This window comes from Jaculus jaculus, chromosome 18 (genome assembly GCF_020740685.1).
Source record: "Jaculus jaculus isolate mJacJac1 chromosome 18, mJacJac1.mat.Y.cur, whole genome shotgun sequence".
Classification (NCBI taxonomy): domain Eukaryota; kingdom Metazoa; phylum Chordata; class Mammalia; order Rodentia; family Dipodidae; genus Jaculus; species Jaculus jaculus.
Window position 1 is genome coordinate 32,302,415 of NC_059119.1, and position 24,526 is coordinate 32,326,940.

General features: G+C 42.3%; 1 protein-coding gene across 3 annotated transcripts in view; it reads right to left on the reverse strand.

The window, feature by feature from the left end:
- Bms1 (BMS1 ribosome biogenesis factor) overlaps window positions 1–24,526 on the reverse strand; it is a 76,430-nt gene that overhangs the window by 20,177 nt on the left and 31,727 nt on the right. For 2 of the 3 annotated variants that reach the window (XM_045137298.1, XM_045137296.1), the window contains exons 2-13: window positions 17,149–17,354; window positions 15,505–15,695; window positions 13,745–13,824; window positions 11,838–12,026; window positions 10,792–10,934; window positions 9,337–9,458; window positions 8,590–8,783; window positions 7,155–7,294; window positions 3,518–4,254; window positions 3,226–3,327; window positions 2,910–3,067; window positions 621–702 (exon numbers count right to left, since the gene is read on the reverse strand). In XM_045137298.1, coding sequence (XP_044993233.1) covers window positions 621–702; window positions 2,910–3,067; window positions 3,226–3,327; window positions 3,518–4,254; window positions 7,155–7,294; window positions 8,590–8,783; window positions 9,337–9,458; window positions 10,792–10,934; window positions 11,838–12,026; window positions 13,745–13,824; window positions 15,505–15,695; window positions 17,149–17,324 — 2,314 coding nt within the window. In that variant the 5' untranslated portion in view covers window positions 17,325–17,354. Of the gene's footprint in view, window positions 1–620; window positions 703–2,909; window positions 3,068–3,225; window positions 3,328–3,517; window positions 4,255–7,154; window positions 7,295–8,589; window positions 8,784–9,336; window positions 9,459–10,791; window positions 10,935–11,837; window positions 12,027–13,744; window positions 13,825–15,504; window positions 15,696–17,148; window positions 17,355–18,209; window positions 18,307–24,526 lie in introns of those variants that run through there. The other variant, XM_045137297.1, reaches the window with a different exon arrangement.

The following is a 24,526-nucleotide window of genomic DNA, read 5'->3' on the forward strand; positions in this document are numbered from 1 at the left end:
AGGACACACTGGGGACTAAATGCAAGGTCTATGCATAGGCTAGGCAAACACTCTATCTACAAGTCAGCTACATTCTAGCCCCTTTTCACTGTGTTTTGAGGCAGGGTTTCTCACTGTCGCACATACCAGCTATAAAGAACATCGGTCTACTATAATATGAATAAAGTACAAAATGCTTAAAACAGCAACAGGACTGTCTTGAATTATAATGTGGCACTGATGATAATTATAAATTTATGTACATGTCATGTTAAATGACCAGTAGGAAGTATACTAAAATGTTAACAAAGGGTGGCAGGATTCTAGTAAGCTGTGCTTTGGGGAATGATCTGACTGTATTTTATATTCCCCATACAACTACTACATCTGTCATCAAAGGAAAAATGTTGAGTACTATTTACACACACACACACACACACACACACACACACACACACACACATACAGCATCTGTTCATGTTTCTTTAAGGTCCCTATCCAACAAGTAGGGTAACCAAGAGGAGGAAACGAGAACACTATTACAGGAGAGACCAGGATATTATCCATAAATATCAGTTTCCCAAAGCACTAGAACACGTATTTTTCACCTTGACTATGATTCATATGCAGCCCTTACTTACCATCTTCTGCTAAGAGCTTGGCTGCATCTTTATCCTCTTCCCACTTTCCTGTCACAAAGCAATCTCGGATACTGTTCATAACCTTACACAGAAAAATCAGTTATTTCCACAAAACAACTGCTTTTGAGAAATGGTAGTAGGTAATAACTTGTCTTTAACTATTTCTCAAAGTACTTTAAGTTGAGCTTGGTGGTACATGACTTAATCCTACCATCTGGGAGACTAAGGCAAAGCTGAAGGTCAACCTAGACTACATAATGAGTTCCAAATCAGCTTTGCCTATATAAAAGATCCAACAAAATAAATATATCAGCATATAAATACTGTCATGGATATCCTCATTCCATGAGGGCATAAGAGACAACTTTAAACACTGACAGTATAAAACAGATCTAAAACATGTCCATCAACTTTATATGTAACCAGATATGTACTACTTCAACTAATTTTCAAATATATTACAATTTCTAAGACAATGTAGTAAACTAGCATTTACAAAGTTGGTCTTGCTATGTATTAATCCATACCTACCATATTAGCATGAACTCCTATAAAATGGTAAGAAGATATTTGCAAATCATATACAAAATAAAGGATCTATATCCAGAATACATATATAAGTATTATGCCAAATAACCTGATTTTAAAAATAGGCAAATAATATAAATAGATATTTCTTCTAAGTATGTATGTATACACACACACAAATGGTCAATAATCTCATGAAATGCCTGTAATCATTATCAGAAAAATGCAAATTAATACCAAAAATATGACATTTTACATCTTCTATGTCAGCTGTAATCAAAAACAGATATAGTAACTCTTGGTGAGGATGTGAATAGTTTGGAACAAATAAACACTGTTGGTGGGAATGTAAAAGTGTACAGCCACTTTTGGAAAGAATAATGAAAACATGAGGGGAAAAATCCTATATTCTCTAATCGGATCGTAACTAACATGTAATGCTACTCTTACATCATGTGTGCAATAATGAAATGAGCAATTATGTGATTTTCTAATTTAACTACCTTCAGCTTTAACAAGGAAATAATTCTCCAGTGGAAAACTATGGATATAGGTGTGATTACAATGTGGTCCTGAATAAGAGTGAAAACATCTATATCAATCCAAGCCTTACCAATGGGGAAGGCTTAAAAACAGCGATGAAATCATAGCAAGAAGCATCCTTATGCTGAGAATTTTTCGGCACAAAAAAACTGCACTTCCTATGGCTGATCTCAAATGTGGCGTCAAAAGCATTCAAGATGATGGTGGACTGGATATCCATGACCTCACAGTGCCTGGCACTACCTACACAAGACCATCATAATAGAAGGAAAAGATCATAACATCAAAATAAAAAAGTGACTGATTGAGATGGGGAGGGGATATGATGGAGAATGGAGTTTCAAAGGGGAAAGTGGGGGGAGGGAAGGTATTATCATGGGATATTTTTTATAATCATGGAAGTTGTTAATAAAAAAAAATTAGTGCCGGGCATGGTGGCACACGCCTTTAATCCCAGCACTCGGGAGGCAGAGGTAGGATGATCGCCATGAGTTCAAGGCCACCCTGAGACTCCATAGTGAATTCCAGGTCAGTCTGGGCCACAGTGAGACCCTACCTCGAAAAAAAAAAAAAAGAAAAAAAATTGGAAAAAAAAAGATGATGTTAGGCACATCACATCAGAGAACAAGGAAGCCTTGAAGTATCAACAGAACTTAGGCACCAACAGGAAGAAAACTCCTATGGGCCTGGAGAATAAGCATCAGTAAAGGTAACTGGGGGTTGGAAAGGTGGCTTAGCAGTTAAGTGCTTGCCTATGAAGCCTAACGACCCCGGTTCAAGGCTTCATTCCCCAGGACCCACAATAGCTAGATGCACAAGGGGGCGCATGCATCTGGAGTTTGTTTGCAATGGCTGGTGGCCCTGCCGTGCCCATTCTCCCTCTCTGCCTCTTTCTCTGTCTGTCGCTCTCAAATAAATAAATAAATAAAAATAAACAAAAATAAATAAATAAAGGTAACTGGCATACAGAATGAAACACATCAACTACATTTAAGCCTGTCCCTTTAAAATACTTTGATTTCATGTTATATTGTCTATGCTTATGGAAGTTGTCAATAAAGTTTTTAAAAGCAACAAAAAATTATAAAACACTTTAAAAATCATCTTTGAAAAATCAGTCTGATTTTGCTTTTCTGGACAATCCAACAGCAGTTTGTGGTTTTCCTTACAGAAGACCCCCAGCTACTAAAGACAACTGACTCTCAAAAGATTAGTTACCTCCTCTAAATCCCAATCATGTGGTGTCTCAACAAGAAATCTGGAACAGTCCAAAGAGTCAGCCTTGTGTTTACACTCTCTGTCAGGCTGATTGACATGGAACAACCCTCCAAGCTCTTCTCCAGTGACTCCATCTTCTTCTTCATTATCCTCTGTCACTAAAGAGACCACGGGGGGGGGGGGGGGGGGTGAAGGTGAGAACAAAAACTGCAACCCTGTGACACTCATCACCTTCAACCAGTGAGACAACACATCTTAGAAACCAAGTGACTGCAGGTCCCTTCTATAAGACATTTATGGAACCAGGGATCTTTACCTGTCCCATAAATGAGCTTTCGAAGATTTGGAGTTGCTTGCTGCTGCCTTAGGAAGGCCTCTGCTGCCTTCCTAGAAAGGTCTTCCTTCCACCTGAGGGCACCTGAAAGACCAACATCCAGTCACACCTGCTTATTAATCCTCCAAGTGCAAAGCCCTATCACCCTAATGTCCATGTATGACACAGCTGACAAACCCCAGATGCGCACACCCAACCAATAGCAGCAGTGAGTGCCAATTTACAGAAGCAGCTAAGTAAATTCAAGCATGCTTGATGTTTCTGTGGAAGTTACCTGAAGTTTCTGTGGAACAGCTGTTTTCTTCCTTGTGATCTTCCTCTTTGAGTAAGTCTTCAATGTCACTGTCCTTGTCATTTAAGCTTTCTGACCCCAGGGTTTTCCCACTGCCCACGTGAGAGCACTTTGCAAGCTTTTCCCTAGCAGCCTCTTCATCTTCTGAGTCCTCCTCCTCTGAGCTCAGCGAGCCCTCTCCAGACTCGTCTTCAGAAGGAAACGCCTCTTCAGCCGTGCAATGGCCAGAATCAGAAGTGGTAAGAGCTGCTTTTTTCACTGGCAAAGATTTCTCTGTGTTCCCATGGTCACTCAGACGGCCTGCTGGCAGTCTTGTTTTACCATCTTCTAATTCCAAAGTGTCTGTCTCTTCCCCTGCAATGGAACCATCATCAGCACTGCTCTCGTCAGCTTCCTCGGCCTCTTCCTCTTCCCCAGAGCTCCTCTCAAGATCATCATCGCTATCAGCAAAGGCTGGCAAATCCTCCTCGCTATCCTCCTGGTCCTCCAATTTCTGCCGTTTGACCCCCTGACTCTCATGTTTATCCCCAGTTCCTTCAGTATCTTCTTCCTCAGCCGTCTCATCATCACTAGAGCCATTTTCCATCCTGTCATCTTCAGACATTTCTTCTTCATCCTCTTCCTCTCCAGACTCATTGTCCTCATCTCCAAAAATGGCTTTCCGGCGTACTCGACCAGTTTTCATGTCCATTTGCTTTTCCTCTTTTGGCATCCACAGCCTATATTCCAAGTAAATGCAAAATAAGTCATTTTTATATAGTAATTGGCTAATCAAGAAATGGCAATTGGGGCTGAAAAGATGGCTTAGTGGTTAAGCGCTGCCTGTGAAGCCTAAGGATCCCAGTTTGAGGCTTGACTCCCCAGGATCCATATTAGCCAGATGCACAAGGGGGGCGCGTCCATTCTTTCCCTCCCTCCCTCCCTCTCTCTCTCTCTCTCTCTCTCTCTCTGCCTCTGTCTGTTGCTCTCAAATAAATACATAAAAATAAAAAAATAATTTAAAAAAGAGAAAGGGCAATTGGCTAATAAAAATTCAAAAGAACATACGATGTCAAGGAATGGATCAAAGATGACAAAAACCTGGCTTGGTGGTACAGGCCCATAGTCTTAGCTTAAGAGATAGACTGATAAAAAGTACAGTGCATGCCTAGACTGCACAGTGAGTTCTAAGCTGCCTGGGCAACTTAGTGAAACCCTGTTCCCAAATAAAACTTAAAAAACATATATATGGGGAATTTGAGTCTACACAGTTTAGTGGCAGGGAGTTTGCCTAGCATGTTCAAGGTGCTGGGTTCAATCCTCAGTACTGTAAAAACATCATATTCTCAAAGATAATTTAGCACTGGAACAGTTAATAAGAAAACTCATGCATAATTTCCTAACACATCTATAAAGCACTTAAAGAGGAAAAATAACAAGAGTTTTTATAATTAACAAACAAAAAAGAAATCAATTTTAAGAAAAACTGTTCAAAAGGGAAGTTAGTGTTAGCTATCTTTTCCAATACTGACTCCAGTTCCAAAGCAGGGAAGGAAAGGACAATGTAAGCCTGGATCATCCTGCTGTATGAGGAAGTAAGGTATGCATGTTCAAAGGAACACAGGAAAAAGACTGAGCACTCAAGTGGCCCAATCTGAGATACACTAATGGGATAGCAATGTGCAGAATAAAACAAAAGTCCATTTGAAATAAAGGGAGGGGGGGATGAAAGCTTTGTTAAAGAATAAGGGTATACCGGCACATACATTTTTATATAATAATTGGCTAATCAAGAAATGGCAATTGGGGCTGGAGAGATGGCTTAGCAGTTAAGTGCTTGCCTGTGAAGCCTAAGGACCCCAGTTCGAGGCTGGACTCTCCAGGACCCATGTTAGCCAGATGCACAAGGGGCACATGCGTCTGGAGTTCATTTGCAGTGGCTGGAGGCCCTGGTGTACCCATTCTCTCTCTTTCTCTGCCTCTTTCTCTGTCTGTCACTCTCAAATAAATAAATAAAAATGAACAAAAAAAAAAAAAAAAGAGGGGGGAGGATCTAGGGATGGACACAACTCAGTACAAGGCCCTGAACTTGAACCCCAGCACCATGGAGAATAAGGGTGGGGAAGGCAGAGAATGCCAGCTAACAAATGTGAAGGGAATGACAGATTAAGAAAACTGCCATTTGTAGTCACCAAAACCATTAATTTACAGAGAACTGCTGAGATTCAAAAACTACTAAATAAAATTAAAACTATCCATTGTCATGCTATAATGTTACAACATTATGAAACTACCAACTATAAAAAACTAAAGGGATAGCCAGTGGTGGAGGCACACACCTCTAATCGCAGCACTCGGGAGGCAGAGGTAGGAGGATCACCTTGAGTTCGAGGCCACCCTGAGACACCATAGTGAATTCCAGGTTAGCCTGGGCTAGAGTGAGACCCCCACCTCGAAAAACAAAAAACAAACAAACAAAAAAACTAAAAGTATAAGAATAGATAACTCAGAATACACTGATAACAACAAAATGGTATAGAAAGAGAAAATGCCCCTCAGACACAAAATGGCCTGGGTATCCATGACCTTACAGTGCCTGACACTACCTACACAAGGCCATCATAAGAGGAGGAAAAGATCATGACATCAAAATAAAAGAGAGACTGATTGAGATGGGAAGGGGATATGATGGGGAGTGGAATTTCAAAGGGGAAAGTGGGGGAAGGGAGGGTTTTACCATGGGATATTTTTTATAATCATGGAAGTTGTTAATAAAAATTTGAAAAAAAAAATAAAGAGAAAATGCTCAGGATCTATTAATAAATGAGAACAAATATGGTCATGGTGTAGTACTGGAGAGCATGTTCTGAACTGTAACAAATTACATGCTAGAAAACTCAATCATTTTCAGACTGGTGATCAGGAATGAATCAATACAACAAAATCAGTGTCTCGCAAACACCAATAGGCGTAAGTATACAAGTTCCCTGCCCAGACTGGGAACAAGACACATATTCCTGGAGATTTAACAAAATCTAAGGAATACTTTCAGAGACAAGGTAAGTGGCTCTGGACAGCATATAAATAAGTATCCAGCACTGCCCTAGAATTTTGGCCACCAAAAGACAGCCAAGTGCCTTAAGTCTTCTAGGAAACTAAAAACAACCTATGGAAAAGATCTTGTAGTACCTCAGGAATATTCCCAATATTTCTGTTGAGAACAAGTATTTTACCTCATGAGAAAAACACCACCATGTAATATTGTGTAAGTGGAAAAAAAACACCCTGAGTAATACAGGAATATATACAGTCAAACAACAAACTTGGAATTAATCCCCAATAAAATTTAAAAAAACACAAAAAAATGTTATAGGCTGAAAAGATGGCTTAGTGGTTAAGGCGTTTGCCTACAAAGCCAAAGGATCCTGGTTCAGTTCTCTAGGACCCACGTAAGCCAGATGCACAAGGGGGCGCACGCATCTGGAGTTCCTTTACAGTGGCTGGAGGCCCTGGCGTGCCCATTCTCATTCTCTCTCTCAAATAAATAAATATTTTTAAGAAATGTTATGTTGGCAGAATGATGGGTGATAAAATTTTTAATAATTTTTTAATTAGAAATTAGAAAAAAAAGTAGACTTACCCTTGGTTATCTATATCCTCTGACCCCAGAGGTTTGGAATCAGAAAAGAGTGTCACTTTGCTTGAAGCCATCTTGGCATCAATAGTGGCATGGGTAGAGATGAGACTCTGCACCAGTTCATGGGTGGGTCCAGTCTCCTCCTGTCAGCGCCAGTAAGAAAGGGCAAGTGAGGAAAGTACAATGGTTCTAGAGATACATTGGTCTCATCAGTTTCTCAAAATTACCCTAAGTCGTTCTGAAAAGCCTTCTTACTGCCTCAGTGGCTTAACTATGGCAGGGCTGGGAAGACAGCACAGTGGGTAAAGAGCTTGCTGTGCAAGTGTAAGGACCTGACCTCAGGTCCTCAGTCATTACCATCTGTCATCCCAGTGTCACTGCAGGACTCTCAAGTTTGTAGGCCAGCAGCCTGGTGAGCACAGCAAGGAGTGCAAACTGGACAGAAGATATGGACGGACACTCCCCAGTCTCCACACACACACACCCCCACCCCCGCCCAGGCTCACAGACACCAACACTAAAAAAGGAAAAGGAGCCTGGTGTAGTGGCGTACACCTTTAATCTGAGCACTCGGAAGGCAGAGGTAGGAGGATTGCCATGAGTTCAAGGCCACCCTGAGACTACATAGTTAATTCCAGGTCAGCCTGGACCAGAGTGAGACCCTACCTTGAAAAACAAAAACAAAAGCAAAAAAAAAAAAAAAGAAAGAAAGAAAAGGAAACCAAACCTTAAAATTGATCCCCCTCATCATTAAATTCCATGGTAACTAAACACTTCACTAGGAGCACTTCGATTATCAATGATGAAGCAAGCATTAACCCAATAAAACCCCATTTCAAGCTAACACATAAAAATCTAAAGTCCACTTAAAAAGAATGCTAACTGGGACTGGAGAAATGGCTCAGAGGCTAAGGCGCTTGCTTGCAAAGCCTGACAGCCTGGGTTCAATTCCCCAGTGAAAGCACACACACAAAGGCACGTGCACCTGGAGTTTGTTTGCAGTGGCAAGAGGCCCTGGTGCACCCATTCTTTTCTCTCTGCTTGCAAATAAATAAAAATATTTAAATATGTGTGTGTGTGTGTGTATACATATATGACAATTACTTGGGATGGAAAACCCTGGTTTTGGAACAAGATGAGCCACACAAGTCAATGGCACCCACAAAGACAATTATCTGAGAGTTATAAAGGATTAGGGCTTAATTTTCTGCTTGGTCCTGCATAATAAGAGGGGGGGAAATGTCATCAAAATAGGAGAGACTAGTTGGAAAGAAGGGATTCAGTAGAGGGGAGACTAGGTAAGGGGAAAAGGGAGGGTGGTGGGAGGAGATGATGATCATGGTATATTTTCCATAGGTACAGAGGTTGTTAACAAAATGTTTAAGTAAAAAGATTTAGAAAGAACATGGAGAATATAGAACAAATGCTCTGCTCTTACAGATGCCTGAAAGCCATGGCTGCCACCAAGGTCGACGTAGACTGCATCTTTGTCATACAGCACGCCCCCGACTCCAGAGAGGGGTGCATAAACCAGCTTCTCCTTTTCATTTAAACAGCGCTTCTTCTGCTGCTCTGGAAGAGCACAGGGGTCTGGCAGGAAACTGATGTCACTGACAGCAAAATCTCCTACACCTGCAAGACAGCACCCAATAAGCAACTCTACCTGACAAGAAGTGTGCAAAAGCAAAGAATAGCATAAAAAACAAGTGTCAACTATGGGCAAAAACACTCCTGAGTTTGTGGGCTGGAGAGATGGCTTAGCGGTTAAGCGCTTGCCTGTGAAGCCTAAGGACCCCGGTTCGAGGCTCGGTTCCCCAGGTCCCACATTAGCCAGATGCACAAGGGGGCGCACGCGTCTGGAGTTCGTTTGCAGAGGCTGGAAGCCCTGGCGCGCCCATTCTCTCTCTCTCTCCCTCTATCTGTCTTTCTCTCTGTGTCTGTCGCTCTCAAATAAATAAATAAAAAATTAAAAAAAAAAAACACTCCTGAGTTTGAAGGTTTCGTACTAAAATGGCATCATTCAACAATGGAAGTAGACACCACCTTTGCCACAAAATGTACAGCTGGACTATTGTTAAAATCTCCAGCAAGGCGGCTCTGGCTTGTTTGGCCATTTTTCAGTTTCCCTTAGTAACGAAGCCATACTAAGAGTTTGATACGGTATGTATGACAAGAGAATGAGCACCTGGCATGTGAATTTGGCTTTTATTTTTCAAGTGTGCTCCTCTTAAATATCCATAAATAGACACTTTTCGGTCACACTTGATGTTTGTCCGGATATCCTCAGGGTTTGTCAAATCTTCCATTCTAGAAAATAACCACAACCATAGAGCAGAAATTAATATAAAATGTTCTTATAATTCTCTTCATATGATGACCCCTTAATGTCTTATTCTTGCTGGGGGTGTAGTTCAGTGATTGAGCTCTTGCCTAGCAGACATGAGGCTAAGTTCAATCCCTAGTAGCACAAACACTGTTTCTCATTGAGCACATTGTTTAGAAAACTACAGAACACAGAACTAAGGAAGTATGGTTCACCATCTACCAGAAGAAGCAAACACAAATCTGTATGCACTCCTCCTCAAAGGGAAGTGATATTCATGCAGAGTCAGCAGAGAATAGAAAACATGCTAAGAAAAGTCTTTATGTAAAAGGGTTAACTTGCAAGCTGAGGGTTTGGGTGTTTTGTTTTGTTTTGCTGGGGGTAGGAAACTTGGATTCGTCCAAGAAAGGGTATGCCAGGCTGAGAAAACACGAAGAAAAACGCAAAAGAAGGGAAGTAGGCACAATGAGTTGCTGGAGCACCAGGTACAGGGACAGCAACACTGCAAAGCGACAGCTCCAAAGCCCTCCCGCCTTGTCTCCCCCGCGCCCGCCTGCTCCCTCTCATGAGAAGAAACCAAGGCCTGCACAAGCACTCTACCAGCAAGCTGAACCCCAGCCTTTCACTCTCACTGTCTAAACACCTCCTAATTTATTGTGAACACAAAGCCCTCTTCAATGAGCGAACAAATAAGCACTTACTGGTTTTCTAAACTTAGAAAGATTAAAAAGGTGGGCTGGAGAGATAGCTTACCTTTTAAGTCACATGCCTGCAAAGCCAAAGGATCCAGGTTCGATTACCCAGTACCCACATAGGCCAGATGCACAAGGTGGTGCCTACATCTGGAATATGTTTGTTTGCAGTGGCTGGAGGATATGGTGGTTTGATTCAGGTGTCCCCCATAAACTTAGGTGTTCTGAATGCTAGGTTCCCAGCTGATGGAGATTTGAGAATTAACCCCTTCTGGGGCAGTGTATTGTTAGGGACAGGCTCATGGGTGTTATAGCCAGTTTCCCCTTACTCTCCTGTTTCTGTTGTCCACCTTATGTGGGCCAGGATCCTCTGCTCATGTCATTGTTTTTCCCTGCCATTGTGGAGCTTCCTTCCCCTCGAGCCTGTAAGCCAAAATAAACCTCTTTTTCCCACAAGCTGCTCTTGGTTGGGTGATTTCTACCAGCAATGCAAACCTGACTGGAACAGAGACACTGGCTCCCATTCTCCCTCTCAAATAAATAAAATATGTAGTTTTTAAAGAGTTAAAAGCTGAAAGTTTGGAAATATATAGACCAGGAAGAAAAAGAAATCACAATTTTTTACCTGTCTGCCAGGATATAAGGGTGAGATGTTTGCCATGTGAGAGGTCTGAACTTCATAACTGTAATAAATCTGCCCAAGTTGTGAATCTCTTGGTTCTGATACTCTCCATGTACCATCCCAGAAAGATAGAAGAGCTTGGCACCCTAAACATTTTTAAAAAGTAAAAATTGAATTTGGATTGAAGTCATGTCAATACTGGAATAAAATAAAGGCCTACATAAGGAGCCACCCTAAGAAAGATCGTGAGTGAAGCACCTCTGCGCTGATGCTTCCAAAGCCAGCCCGCCTTCTTCAGAAGGCTCAGATGAGGGCCCCTCAGCACAGCGGGCGTCACTGCACACACAAGCATGGATCTGGGCATGGAAAGCAGTGGGCAAGGTGAGCACAGGGTTCTGTGACTAATAGGCCACAACAGTAAGTGAGGGAGGAATTTCTGATGTAGTCTTAATTCATGACCAACAGAGTTCACGCTGTTGCATTTAAGCAATACAGAGGCAAAAGACGCACCAAGAGGCCCAGGTAAAGACTGTCTTGAGGGTTGGAGAGATGGCTTAGTGGTTAAGGCACCTGCCTGCAAAACCTAAGGAGCTAGGCTCAATTCCCCAGTGCTTACATAAGACAGATGCACAAGGTGATCCATTATGGAGTTTATTTGTAGTGGCTAGAGGCCCTGGTGTGCCCATATTCTCTCTCAAATTAAAATAATAAAATAAAACAAAAGCTGGGCATGGTGGCACATGCCTTTAATCCCAACACTTGGGAGACAGAGGTAGGATTGCCATGAATTCGAGGCCAGCCTGAAACTACATAGTGAATTCCAGGTTGGCCTGGGCCACAGCAAGACCCTACTCGAAAAGCCAATAAATTAAATAAATAAAACTAAAATACAAAGACCATCTTGAGGGGGAAAGCTCAGGGACTGGAATCACACACACAGAGTGACTTGGGAAGTAAACACTGCAGAGATGTCAGTACTGACTCTTCATGCTGGCTATTTTTAAATGGGTGCAGTGACGGTACTCTATCAACAGTAATACTCTTCCTACCGGGTAGACTTCGGTCCAGAACCTATGTTTTAACCGCTTCTTTGTCTTCTTCAGTTGCTTATTATGCTTGAAGGAGTCCAGATGGGTAAGAACTCCCATAATTTTAGGAAAGCCATGTACTTGACAGATGTTTAGAAACTCAAATGTTTCCATCTCAAACCCAAAGCTGGCATCTATCAACATCAGAACCTAAAAACAGAACACAATTTTTCAAGAGCAGTACCAAAAGAGACCAGGCCTGTCCAACTCAATGCCTCAGGACACATCTGGCCCAAGACAGCCATACAAGTGCTCCAACATAAAATCATAAATTTTCTTAAAACATTATTAGTTTTGATTTTTTTTAACTTGATTGTGAACTCTGAGGTGACAACTTGGTCAGCAAACTATGGCCCATCACTTGTTTCTTGTTTTAGAAGCACGGCCTTGTCAACTCACGTACACACCTACAGCTTCTTTCGCGCTGCAACTGCAGGGATCCACAGCAGTAACAGCACGTGTATGAACCACAAGGCCTGAAATATTTACTCGCCACCCTTTGCAATTAGATTGTTGACTCCTGCTGTAGACTCAGACAAGTGCTAGATTCCCAGCTGACAGAAAGTGCCCCTGACTGGATAATGCCTACAAGGACATAAACTTCCACCTCAAAACTCAGAACAAGATGAACCCAATTCAGCCACTACTTGAGAATCAGAATGTGAAAAAATTAGGAGTTTTTTTGCAAGACATTTGAAAGCCAAACAGTAAGTCTCTGACATCTAAAAATTAAATGATTTAAGGCCAGACATGATGACCCACACCTTTAATCCCAGCACTTGGGAGCCAGGGGTAGGAAGATCGCTGGGAGTACAAGGGCAGCCTGAGACAACATAGTGAATTACAGGTCAGCCTGGGATAGAGCAATACTCTACATCAAAAACAAACAAAAAAAGTCAGACAAATGTGGTGGCATATGCCTTTAATCCTAGCACTTGGGAGGCAGAGGTAGGAAGATTGCTGTGAGTTTGAGGCTACTCTGGGACTACACAATGAATTCCAAGTCAGCTTGGGCTAGAGAGAGATCCTACCTTGAAAAACCAAAAAAGCCCCCACCCCTCCAAAGAATGAAATGATTTAAAAAAACAACTGGGGGCTGGAGAGATGGCTTAGCAATTAAGGTGCTTGACTACAAAGCCTGGGGATCTGAACTCAAGTTCAAAGATCCAGGTTCAATTCCCCAGTACCCACAAAAGCCAGATGCTCATGATGACATATGTGTCTGGACTTTGTTTGCAGTGAGTACAGGCCCTGGCGTGCCCTCCCGCACTCTAATAAAATAGGTGGGGCTGGAGTGATGGCTTAGCAGTTAAGGTGCTTGCCTGCAAAGGCTAAGGACATGGTTCAATTCCCCAGTACCCATGTAAGCCAGATGCACTAGGTGGCACATGTGTCTGGAGTTCATTTACAGTCTCAAATATAAATATAAACACACACACATATATATGTTTTAAATAGGGCTGAGGAGAAGGCTCAGCAGTTAAAGACATTTGCTTGCAAAGACTGCTGGTAGGGGTTAAATTCATCAGTACCCACATAAAACCAGGTACACTATGTGGCATATGTACCTGGAATATGCAGCAGCAAGAGGCCCTAATATGCCCATATTCATTCTCTCTCTCAACTAAATATGTATAAGTTAATATGGTCCTAAGAAAATGGCTTAGTGGATAAAGAGCTTATCACACCTGAATGAGAACTTGAGTTCAGATCCCCAGCAGCCACATAAAATGCTGGAGGTACATATCTGCAATCCCAGCACTGGGGAAGGGAAGAAAGCTGGATCACTTAAAAAAGAAAAGAAACAGAAGCAGAAAACTTTTCACACTGTCCCGCCACCAAGAAGCCAAGTTGTCACACTGACTTACCAGATCTGCTACTTTAGCCAGATCAATCATTGTATTAATGTCACAACCACATTCAATAATGGTGAGTCTGCGCTTTTTACCTGTAAATGAAAAGATAACATTTTATTTTTTTTAAATACTGAGGACTTTCCACTGTCTCAATATCTTATTTTAACACACACAGTAAAGCACTGTATACCTTGATAGGAATGTCCTAGAGGCACATTTTTATAGGAGAAAACTAGCAAATATCAATTTTACGTTAGGTTCCTTGCCATACTCTCTCATTAATAGTAACATGTATCAACTCTTCCTAGATAAATGAAAGTATTCAAATATATTTAATTCTGGCTGGGCAGGGTTCACCACAACTGTGGTCTGGCTGTTCACTACCAGGCCAGTGCCTTGATCCAATGTTCCTATATTCTCACTACAGCTTGAAAGACTTCCAAACCTAACACAGCACAAGTTTCCTAACTATCAGATTTTCCCATACTACCTCTAAAAAAAAATCCTCAGATGTAGCATACCAGAATGTTCAAGGCATAATTATTTCTCTATTAAGTTTTTAAAAATGAGGATATTTAAAGATAAAGAATGGGGGCTGTAGAGAATGCTCAGTGGTTAAAGGCACTTGCTTTCAAGGCCTGGAGTGTCTGGGTTTGATTCCAAGTAACCATGTAAAGCCAGATGCACGAAGGAGCACACGGATCTGGAGTTTGTTTTGTGTCGGCACTGGGCCTGGTGTGCCCATTCGCATTCTCTCTCTCCCTGCAGAGAAATGGATAAAGTTTTTTAAAAAATGGCCTTGGCCCTATTCTACACCTACTAAACTAGCCATTTCTTGTTTCTTTCATGCCATTTTGTGAGTTTGCTTCATTTTCCTTTAAATTTAAGATAGGTGAGCACCATCCAAAGCACACAAATCCTTACAGGAAAAAAAGAGCCACAAAAATGTGGCTTTCAAGCCAAGTGTGGTGGTGGACACCTTTAATCCCAGCACTTGGGAGGTATGGTGGTTTTGATTCAGGTGTCTCCATAAACTTAGGTGTTCTGAATGCTAGATTAACAGCTGATGGAGATTTGGGGATTAACACCTCCTGGAGGGAGTGGAGTGTATTGTTGGGGGACCAGTGTCCCCTTGCCAGTGTTTGGCACACTCTCCTGTTGCTGTTGTCCACCTGATGTTGGTCAGGGGGAGATGTCCAACCTCTGCTCATGCCACCATTTCCCCCGCCATCATGGAGCTTCCTACTTGAGCCTTTAAGCCAAAATAAACCTGTTTTTTCCCCCACAACCTGCTCTTGGTTGGGTGATTTCTACCAGCAACGCAAACCTGACTGCAACAGGAGGCAAAGATGGTAAGATCAAGAAGTAGGAGTTCAAGGCCAGCCTGGGACTATAGAGTGAGTTCCAGATCAGCTTAGGCTAGAGTGAAAACCTACCTACCTCAAAGGAAAAAAAAAAGAACTGTAGCTTCCAAGGGGCAAGCAGGTGTTCATGGTACATAAGAGGTATTCACTGTTAAAATAATGTGCTCCCCGTGTGCCTTTCCAAGAAGCACATCTTGGCAAAGCCAACCAAGCAGCAGAAAAAGACGGTACACATCACCATTATTCTCTAGAAACTCATCCTCTTGAAGCTACAGGCAAGCCAGTAAAAGCAGAAGAGTGATATGATATGACTAGGTGCCAGAACATTTTCAGCATGAGAGTAACAGAGACACACGGTGGCCCTCAGCCAATGCCACCTGCCACACCAGCTCTGTGGCAGCACCTCACCTGACACAATGGTCACAGGGCCTCTGATCTCGGTCAACTTCTGCCTGGTAAAATTCCGAATGAGGCACTGAATCAGAGTGCTCTTCCCGACTTTCGGAGGCCCCATCACCACCACCACTATTGGTGGTGGCTCTAGTGGTGTGCGATCCACTACTGGAATGTGATGCTTCTTTGTCTTTAAATCTTGAGTCCTATTTGTTTAAACAAACACACCAAAAGTACATTAACTTTCAAAATACGATAAAAATACGAGACACAGGTCTTAAACCTTTTAAGTACAAATTTTTATAGAGAACAGACAATGCATGGATGTAACTAACTGGTTAACTCTGACCATAGTCCAAATAACTGTTCTTCAGCAAAGAGGGAGCAGATTATTTGAAAAATAGCTGAAAAGCAAATATACCTCAAATGTGAATATTTGGGGATGATTTTGATGTTTAAAAGGAGCCAAAAGACAAAGACTGAGTATATCATCACAAGAGCAGATGCTTTGGAGATAAACTTGACTGTCCTATCAACTGGCTACCTAATTGGGGAGAGCTTGCTCTTTGAGCCTGGTTTATGTACCACAAAATGCAGACAGAAGTAGTCCCCATACTTTTAAAGCTACTGGGAGAACTTAATTCAATGTCTAAAGAGCACTGCTGGATATATAACAATGACTCCCTAAATACAGCTCTCTTAGTACTTATATTATTTAAAAATATATACACTTAGCATCATAGAGATTATTTAAAGTTTAGGGACAAATTTCATAAATTAAATACTACAGGCTTTTTCTCTTGCACCAGAAAAATGAGTAACAGATGGTGGAGGCAAAACAGCTTCCTTACAGCCGGGCATGGTGGTGCACGCCTTTAATCCCAGCACTCGGGAGGCAGAGGTAGGAGGATCGCCTTGAGCTCAAGGCCACCCTGAGACCCCATAGTGAATTCCAGGTCAGCCTGAGCTACAATGAAACCCTACCTCAAAAAACCAAAAAAAAAAAAAAAAAAAAGCTTCCTTGGAGAAGACTTCTGATATTCTATTAAAAGCCATATATAAAGGGCTGGAGAGATAGCTCAGCAGTGTAAGGTGTTGCCTGCAAAGCCATAGGACCTAAGTTTGACTTCCCAGGACCCACGTAAAGCCAGTTTCACAGACTGGTGCATGAGTCTGGAGTTGGCTTGCAGCAGCTAGAGTCCCTGTCATGCCCGTTCTCTCTGAGCACTTGGGAGGCAGAGGTAGGACTGCTATGAGCTTGAGGCCAACCTGAGGCTACATAGTGAATTCCAGGTCAGCCAGGGCTAGAAGAGGAAGACCATACCTCAAAAAACCAAATAAATAAATAAATAAAGCCACATATGAGCCGGGCATGATGGCACATGCCTTTAATCCCAGCACTGGGGAGGCAGAGGTAGGTGAATCACTGTGAGTTCGAGGCCACCCTGAGACTACATAGCGAATTCCAGGACAGCCTGGGCTAGCGTGAAACCCTACCTCGAAAAACCAAACCAAAACAACAACAAAAAAGCCGCATATAAGCACGCCTATGTCCTTCAGAGGTGGGTTAGACTCACAAGCCAAATGTCATTTGTGGGCGGTTGCTACCATTTAAGAACGAATAAAATAGAACAATCACGAGATTCCAGCTAGACATACCTGTGAAAGGATCGAGCCATCCGCACAGCAGACTGAACTGCAAAAGCTTTGGGGTTTCTCTTCCGGGCATCTTCTTCATCTCCAAGTTGAAGATCCTGCAGATGCCGTTTCTTTTTCTTCTCAGCTTTAGGCCCACTATGTTTCTTTCTGTGTTTCTTTTGATCCTTGGTCTCCATGCTGGCTACTTACTACCTACCAGCCTTTACCTACACGGAATGGGGTGGCAAGTTGGGAGAGGTATGTTAAGAGTCAGGACGACAAGGGGGTGAGACAGTAAGTTTCACTTGTTTATGAAATGAGGATGTATTCATTCGCTCAAAGGACGTCGAAACTGATTGATAATTACTCTCAAAATTTACTTCTCTGTTATGCCCTAAATTCGATGAGTTGCCTCTACTAAGGCATGATTAACCTATGTTCTGTCCATCTTAAATCCATCAGCTATGCTCCATTTCTGCGATGAAGGAAATACACTCTGCCTGCAGTTTTTCAACAAAGTTGCTATTAATCACATTCCAAATGGACCTAGGGAGCTGGGTGTGGTGGGAGAATCACCATGAGTTCAAGGCCACCCTGTGACTACACAATAAATTCCAGGTCAGCCTGAGCCACAATAAAACCCTACCTAAAAAAAAAAAAAAAAAAAAAAAAAAAAAACCTCAAATGTGCATAGGGCAAACTGGAAGAAAAAAGAAAGTCACCACATGTGGCTCCAAAAATCTTTTAAATTGTATCTATTTTAATTCTAAATCTACATAGAAACATTCTGGCTAGTGGCTACTATACTGGACAACTCAGGTCCAGACATTAACTAGTGATGCCTAATAGCGACTTCCTAATCAGAAGTAAAATAGATTTTGACAAAAAGTTCCAAACATCCTGACGACCAGTTGTACGGGACAGAAACATCCCGCAGCCCCCCGGCGAAAGCGCTTTTTAGAAGTCTACTGGGAAAGGAGCCGTGGATTCCCATAAGCAGCCCACCACGGCCTCTCCGGGCGCAGCACCAAGTCCCCGGGACCCGGCCGGCCACCGTGCGGGGGTCCGCGGGCCGACCTTACCCTCCACACGGCTCGCTTCCCTCCACAGCCACCGACGCGGTCCCGAGCGCACGTCCGCCACCAGTCTCCCCCAAGCGCTCGGGCCGCACGCACGCACGCACGCCACCGGAAGCGGAAGTTGCCCCTCTGCTAAGACTCGCCGGAGGGAAACAAGGGACGGAAGAAAGAGGCCGGCGGAGGGAAACGGCCCCGGGAAAGCTGCTGATCCGCTCAGACCGCCACGCGGGCGCCGCGGGCGCTGGTTTTGACGCCCGCTCCTTCTCCACCCCAGGAATCCCTCGACCCTGTGGGGAAGCCCTGGGCACCACCACAGCCCCCTATTCGTTCAAAGGACTCATTCCACTTGCAAATCAACATGCTCGTCGTCAAAGGTGACAGAACTGGAATCTCCTTTTTTTTTTGTTGTTTCTCTAATACTTTAGTTCTCTAACTGCCCTGTTTTTATTTTATTAATTAATTTATTTATTTTGTTTTTTTCCAGGTAGGGTCTTGCTCTAGTTCAGGCTGACCTGGAATTCATTATGTAGCCTCAGGGTGACCTCGAACTCACGGCTATCCTCCCACCTCTGCTGGGATTAAAGGCCTGCGCCACCACGCCCGGCTTTAAAATATATATATATAATGGCGAATGGAATTTCAAAGAGGAAAGTCGGGGGGGAGGGAATTACCATGGGATTTTTTTTTTATAATCATGGAAAATGTTAATAAAAATTTAAAAAAAAAAAGAATATTTGGAAGGGAGATAGAAAAGAGAAGGGGAGACTGGGAAGATGACTCAATGGTTAAGGCGCTTGCCTGCTAAGCTTAACATCATGGGTTTGATTCCCCACCCGCCACCTGCACAAGGTGGTGCACGCTTCTGGAGTTCCTTTGCAGCAGTTAGAGGCCCTGCCGGGCCCATTATTTTTATGCCTACCTCTCTTCTCTTTGCTTGCAAACAAATTTTTAGAAATCATTTTTTTTTCTAAATTTTTATTAACATTTTTCATGATTATAAAAAATATCCCATGGTAATACCCTCCCCCCCCAACTTTCCCCTTTGAAATTCCATTCCCCATCATATCCCCTCCCCATCTTAATCATTCTACTTACATATATACAATACCAACCTATTAAGTACCCTCCTCCCTTCCTTTCTCTTCCCTTTATACCTCCTTTTTAACTTACTGGCCTCTGCTACTGAGTTTTTTCCTTCTCACGCAGAAGCCCACTCATCTGTAGCTAGTAGGATCCACGTATGAAGGAGAACATGTGGCTCTTGGCTTTCTGGGCCTAGGTTACCTCACTTAGTATAATCCTTTCCAGATCCATCCATTTTTCTGCAAATTTCATAACTTCATTTTTCTTTACCGCTGAGTAGAACTCCATTGTATAAATGTACCACATCTTCAATATGCACCCATCAGTTGAGGGACATCTAGGCTGATTCCATTTCCCAGCTATTATAAATTGAGCTGCAATAAACATGGCAGAGCACGTACTTCTAAGGAAATGAGATGAGTCCTTAGGATATATGCCTAGGAGTGCTATAGCTGGGTCATATGGTAGATCAATCTTTAGCTGTTTTAGGAACCTCCACACTGATTTCCACAATGGCTGAGCCAGATTGCATTCCCACCAACAGTGTATAAGGGTTCCTCTTTTTCCACATCCCCGGCAACATTTATGATCATTGCTTTCATGATGGTAGCCAATCTGACAGGCGTGAGATGGAATCTCAATGTAGTTTTAATCTGCATTTCCCTGATGACTAGTGACATACAACATCTTTTTTTTTTTTAAATTTATTTATTTGAGAGCGACAGACACAGAGAGAAAGACAGATAGAGGGAGAGAATGGGCGCGCCAGGGCCTCCAGCCTCTGCAAACAAACTCCAGACGTGTGCGCCCCCTTGTGCATCTGGCTAACGTGGGACCTGGGGAACCGAGCCTCGAACTGGGGTCCTTAGGCTTCACAGGCAAGCGCTCAACCACTAAGCCATCTCTCCAGCCCAGAACATCTTTTAAGATGCTTATATGCCATTCATATTTCTTCCTTTGAGAACTCTCTATTTAGCTCCATAGCCCATTTTTTTGATTGGCTTGTTTGATTCCTTATTAGTTAACTTAAAAAAACATTTTTTTAAACTAAACATACTAAGCCATAAAATTCAGCAATCACAGTTCTTGTTCTTTACACAAAGGAGTTAAAAAGCTGATGTCCACAAAAACTTTCATGCAGATGTTTATAACACCTGAATTCACAATTGTCAAACTTGATAGTCACCAAAATACATAACATATAGATGAGTACATACATATACTCTGGTACATCCAGACAGTTGATTCATTTTCAGTGCTAAAAAGAAATGATCCAGACATGCTGGCACACGCCTTTAATCCCAGCACTCAGGAGGCAGAAGTAAGAGGATTGATGTGAGCTCCAGATCAGACTGGAATTCTAAGCTAGAGGAGACCTTACCTCAAAAAAGAAAAGAGAAGGGCTGGAGAGATGGCTTAGCTAAGACGCTTGCCCATAAAGCCAAAGGACCTTGATTCGATTCTCCAGGACCCATGTACGCCAGATACACAACGTGGCGCATGCATCTGGAGTTCATTTGCGGTGGCTGGAAGCCCTGGTGTGCCCATTCTCTCCTTCTCTCAAATAAATAAGTGAAAATAAAGTATTTTTTTAAAAAAAGAAAGAAAAGAGAAGAAATGAACTATTGGAAAAGATGATGTTGAATTATCTCTGTTGTTTCTGAAATGCCTTTATATGTACAAAACTCAGCCGGGTGTAGTGGCACACGCCTTTAATCCCAGAGGATCTCTGATGAGTTCGAGGCCAGCCTGAGACTACTTAGTGAATTCCAGGTGGGTTAAAGCAAGACTCTACATCAAACAAACAAACAAAATCAGTAGCTGACTTCTAAGTTAAATGCAAGGCAATGAAAGCCTCAGTGAACTCTAGGAATAGATGGAATATACATCAGCATAATAAATACTATGCACCACAACCCTACAGCCAACATTATACTAAATGAATGACCAAGACCATTTCCTCCAAAATCTGGAACGAGACAACAGTGCCCACACTCTCCACTTTGATTCAATATCGTTCACAAAGTCTCAGCTAGAACAATAAGTTAAGAAAAAGATATGAAGGGATAAAAGTAGGAAGGAGGGCTGGAGATGTGGCTTAGTGGTTAAGGCACCTGCAAGCCAAAGGACCTGGGCTTGATTCCCCAGTACCCACGTAAGCCAGATACACTAGGTGGCACATGCATCTGGAGTTTGTTTGCAGTGCCTGGAGGTCCTGATGTGGCCATTCTTGCCCCCTCCTCTTGCAAATAATTTTTTTTTTTTCTAAATAGGAAAGGATGTTAAAGTATTCTTATTTTCAAAAAACATTATTCTATAGTTAAAAGACCTCTCTGCTCCAGGCTCCACTAGAAAACTTTTGGATCTAATAAACGCTCTCATTAAAACTGCAAGATACAAGATCAACATACAAAACAGTAGCTTTTAAAAAAATATTTATTTTTTGGGCTGGAGAGATGGCTTAGCGGTTAAACGCTTGCCTATGAAGCCTAACGACCCCGGTTTGAGTCTCAATTCTCCAGGACCCACGTTAGCCAGATGCACAAGTGGGCGCACGCATCTGGAGTTCGTTTGCAGAGGCTGGAAGCCCTGGCGCGCCCACTCTCTCTCTCTTCCTCTATCTGTCTTTCTCTCTGTGTCTGTCGCTGTCAAATAAATAAATAAATTTAAAAAAAAATATTTATTTTTTATTTCATTTATTTAAGGGGGGGGGGGGGGCAGATAGAGAGACAGAATGGGCATTCCAGGGACTCTAGCTACTGCAAATGAACTCCAGATGCATCTGCCACCTTGTGCATCTGGTTTATGTGGGCACTGGGAAACTGAACCTGGGTCTTTAACTGCTAAGCCATCTCTCCAACCCCTCAGTCCTTTTTGTGGGGAGGAGGGTTCAAAGTACGGTTTCACTCTAGTCCAGGCTGACCTGGAATTCACTATGTAGTCTCAGGGTGCTCTTGAACTCATGGTGATCCTCCTACCTTTGCCTCCTGAGTGTTGGGATTAAAAGCACACACCACCAAGCCTAGTTTTATTTATTTATTTTTTTTTTTTGAGGGAGAGAATGGGAATGGGCAAGCCAGGATCTTTTGCCATTACAAACAAACTCCAGGCACATGTGCCACTTTGTGCATCTGTCTTTATGTGGGTACTGGGAACTTGAGCCCAGGCCAACAGGCTTTGCAAGCAAATGCAAAAGCCATCTCTCTAGCTCAAAAATCAGTAGCTTTGATTTACACTAACAATGAACTTTCTCAGAAAGAAGTTAAGGGGAAAATTCCATTTACAATAGCTTCAAAAAATCCAGGGATGGGGCTAAATAAATAATTTAAAGTTTTTAAAATTCAGAAATCAACCTAATCAAGAAGAGAAAGAGTACTACAAAAACATTTTTTTTAGAGACTGAAGAAAGAATCTGCAGATATGAAACAATAGAAAGATTGCTCATGTTCCTGGATTGTCAGAAATGATGATGTGGGGGCTGGAGAGATGGCTTAGCAGTTAAGGTGCTTCCCTACAAAGCCAAAGGACCCAGGTTTGATTCCCCAGGACCCACATTAGCCAGATGCACCAGAGGGGTAGTTCCTTTGCAGTGGCTGGAAGCCCTAGTGTGCCCATTCTCTCTCTCTCTCTGCCTCTTTCCCTCTCTCAAATAAATAAATAAAAATTAATAAATGATGTTGTGAAGATAGCCATATACAACCAAAAGTAATTATAGATTCAACACCATCCCAATCAAAATTCCAATGACATTCTACACAGAAAGAAAAAAATATATGCTAAGATGTGTATGCAACCAAGATAATGGACCACCAAAGCAATTATAAACAAAGAGCACTGCTGATGGTATCACATTACCTGACTTCAAGATACTACACTGACGGGCTGAAGAGATGGCTTAGCAGTTAAGGCACTTGTCTGCAAATCCAAAAGGAACCAGGTTCAGTTCTCCAGGACCCACATAAAGCCAGACGCAAAGGTGGTACACATGACTGAAGTTTATTTGCAGTGACTAATGGCCATGGCATGCCCATTCTCTCTCCCTCTCCTTCTCTCTCTCTCTCTCCCCCCCCTACTTTCTCTCTCTCCCTCTTTCACAAATAAATAAAACATTTTTTTAAAAAGATACTGTACAGATATAAAAAAACAGTGTAGTATGACCATGAAAACAGACTTGGAAACCAACGGAACATAATGGAGGACCCAGAGATAAACCTACAGAAATAAATACCTGAGTTATTTTCTTAAGACATGGTCTCATGTAGCCCAGGCTGTCCAAAAAGTATGTAGGGGAATAACCTTGAACTTCTGATCCTCCTGCTTCCTGGGAATACAGGTGTTTGCCACCACACCTAGTTTATGTAATGCTGGAGATTGAACCCAGGGCTTTGTGTATGCCAGCCAAATACTCTGCCAACTTACTTAATCCCCAGCCCCATCTAGATACCTAATACTTGGCAAAGGGATCAAAAACTTAAGGCAGTCTAGTCAATAAATGGTACTGGCAAAACTGGATGTCATTCATAGAGATTCGCCTCTCTCAGCTGCACAAAAGTTAAAGTTCAAAGTGCATCAAATACCTTAATTTAGAACTGGAGATGGCGAATCTGCAAAAGGAAAGCCTAAGGAAAACACGTCAGGATGCAGGTATAGGCAACAAATTCCTGAATAGAATTGCAATAGCACAGAAATTACCCCAGGAACTGACAAAAGGGTTTAGATGAACTTAAAAATCTTCTGCACAGCAAAAGAAGCAATCAACAGAGTGAACAGATAGTCTACTGAATAGATGAAAACCTTTGCCAGCTATGTCTCTAACAAAGTGATTAATATCTAGAATGTATAAAGAATTGCAAAAATTGGGCTGGAGAGATGGCTTGTTGGTTAAGGCACTTGCCTGCAAAGTCAAACCCAGGTTTAATTCCCCAGGACCCACATAAGCCAGATACACAAGGCGGGGGGGGCTCACGCATCTGGAATTCGTTTGCAGTGGCTGGAGGCCCTGGTACACCCATTCTCACTCTCTGTCTCTCTGTCTCTGTCTCTCTCTGTCTCTCTCTCTCTCTCTCTCTCCCCTTATTTCTCTTTCTCAAATAGATAAATTAAAATAATTTAAAAAGAATTGCAAAAATTAAACTCCATCAGAACTGCCTATTCAAAAAAAAAATTTTTTTTAACTGCCTATTCATAGGATCTGGGAAGATTGGTTCAGCGGTTAGATGCACTTGCTTGCAAACCTA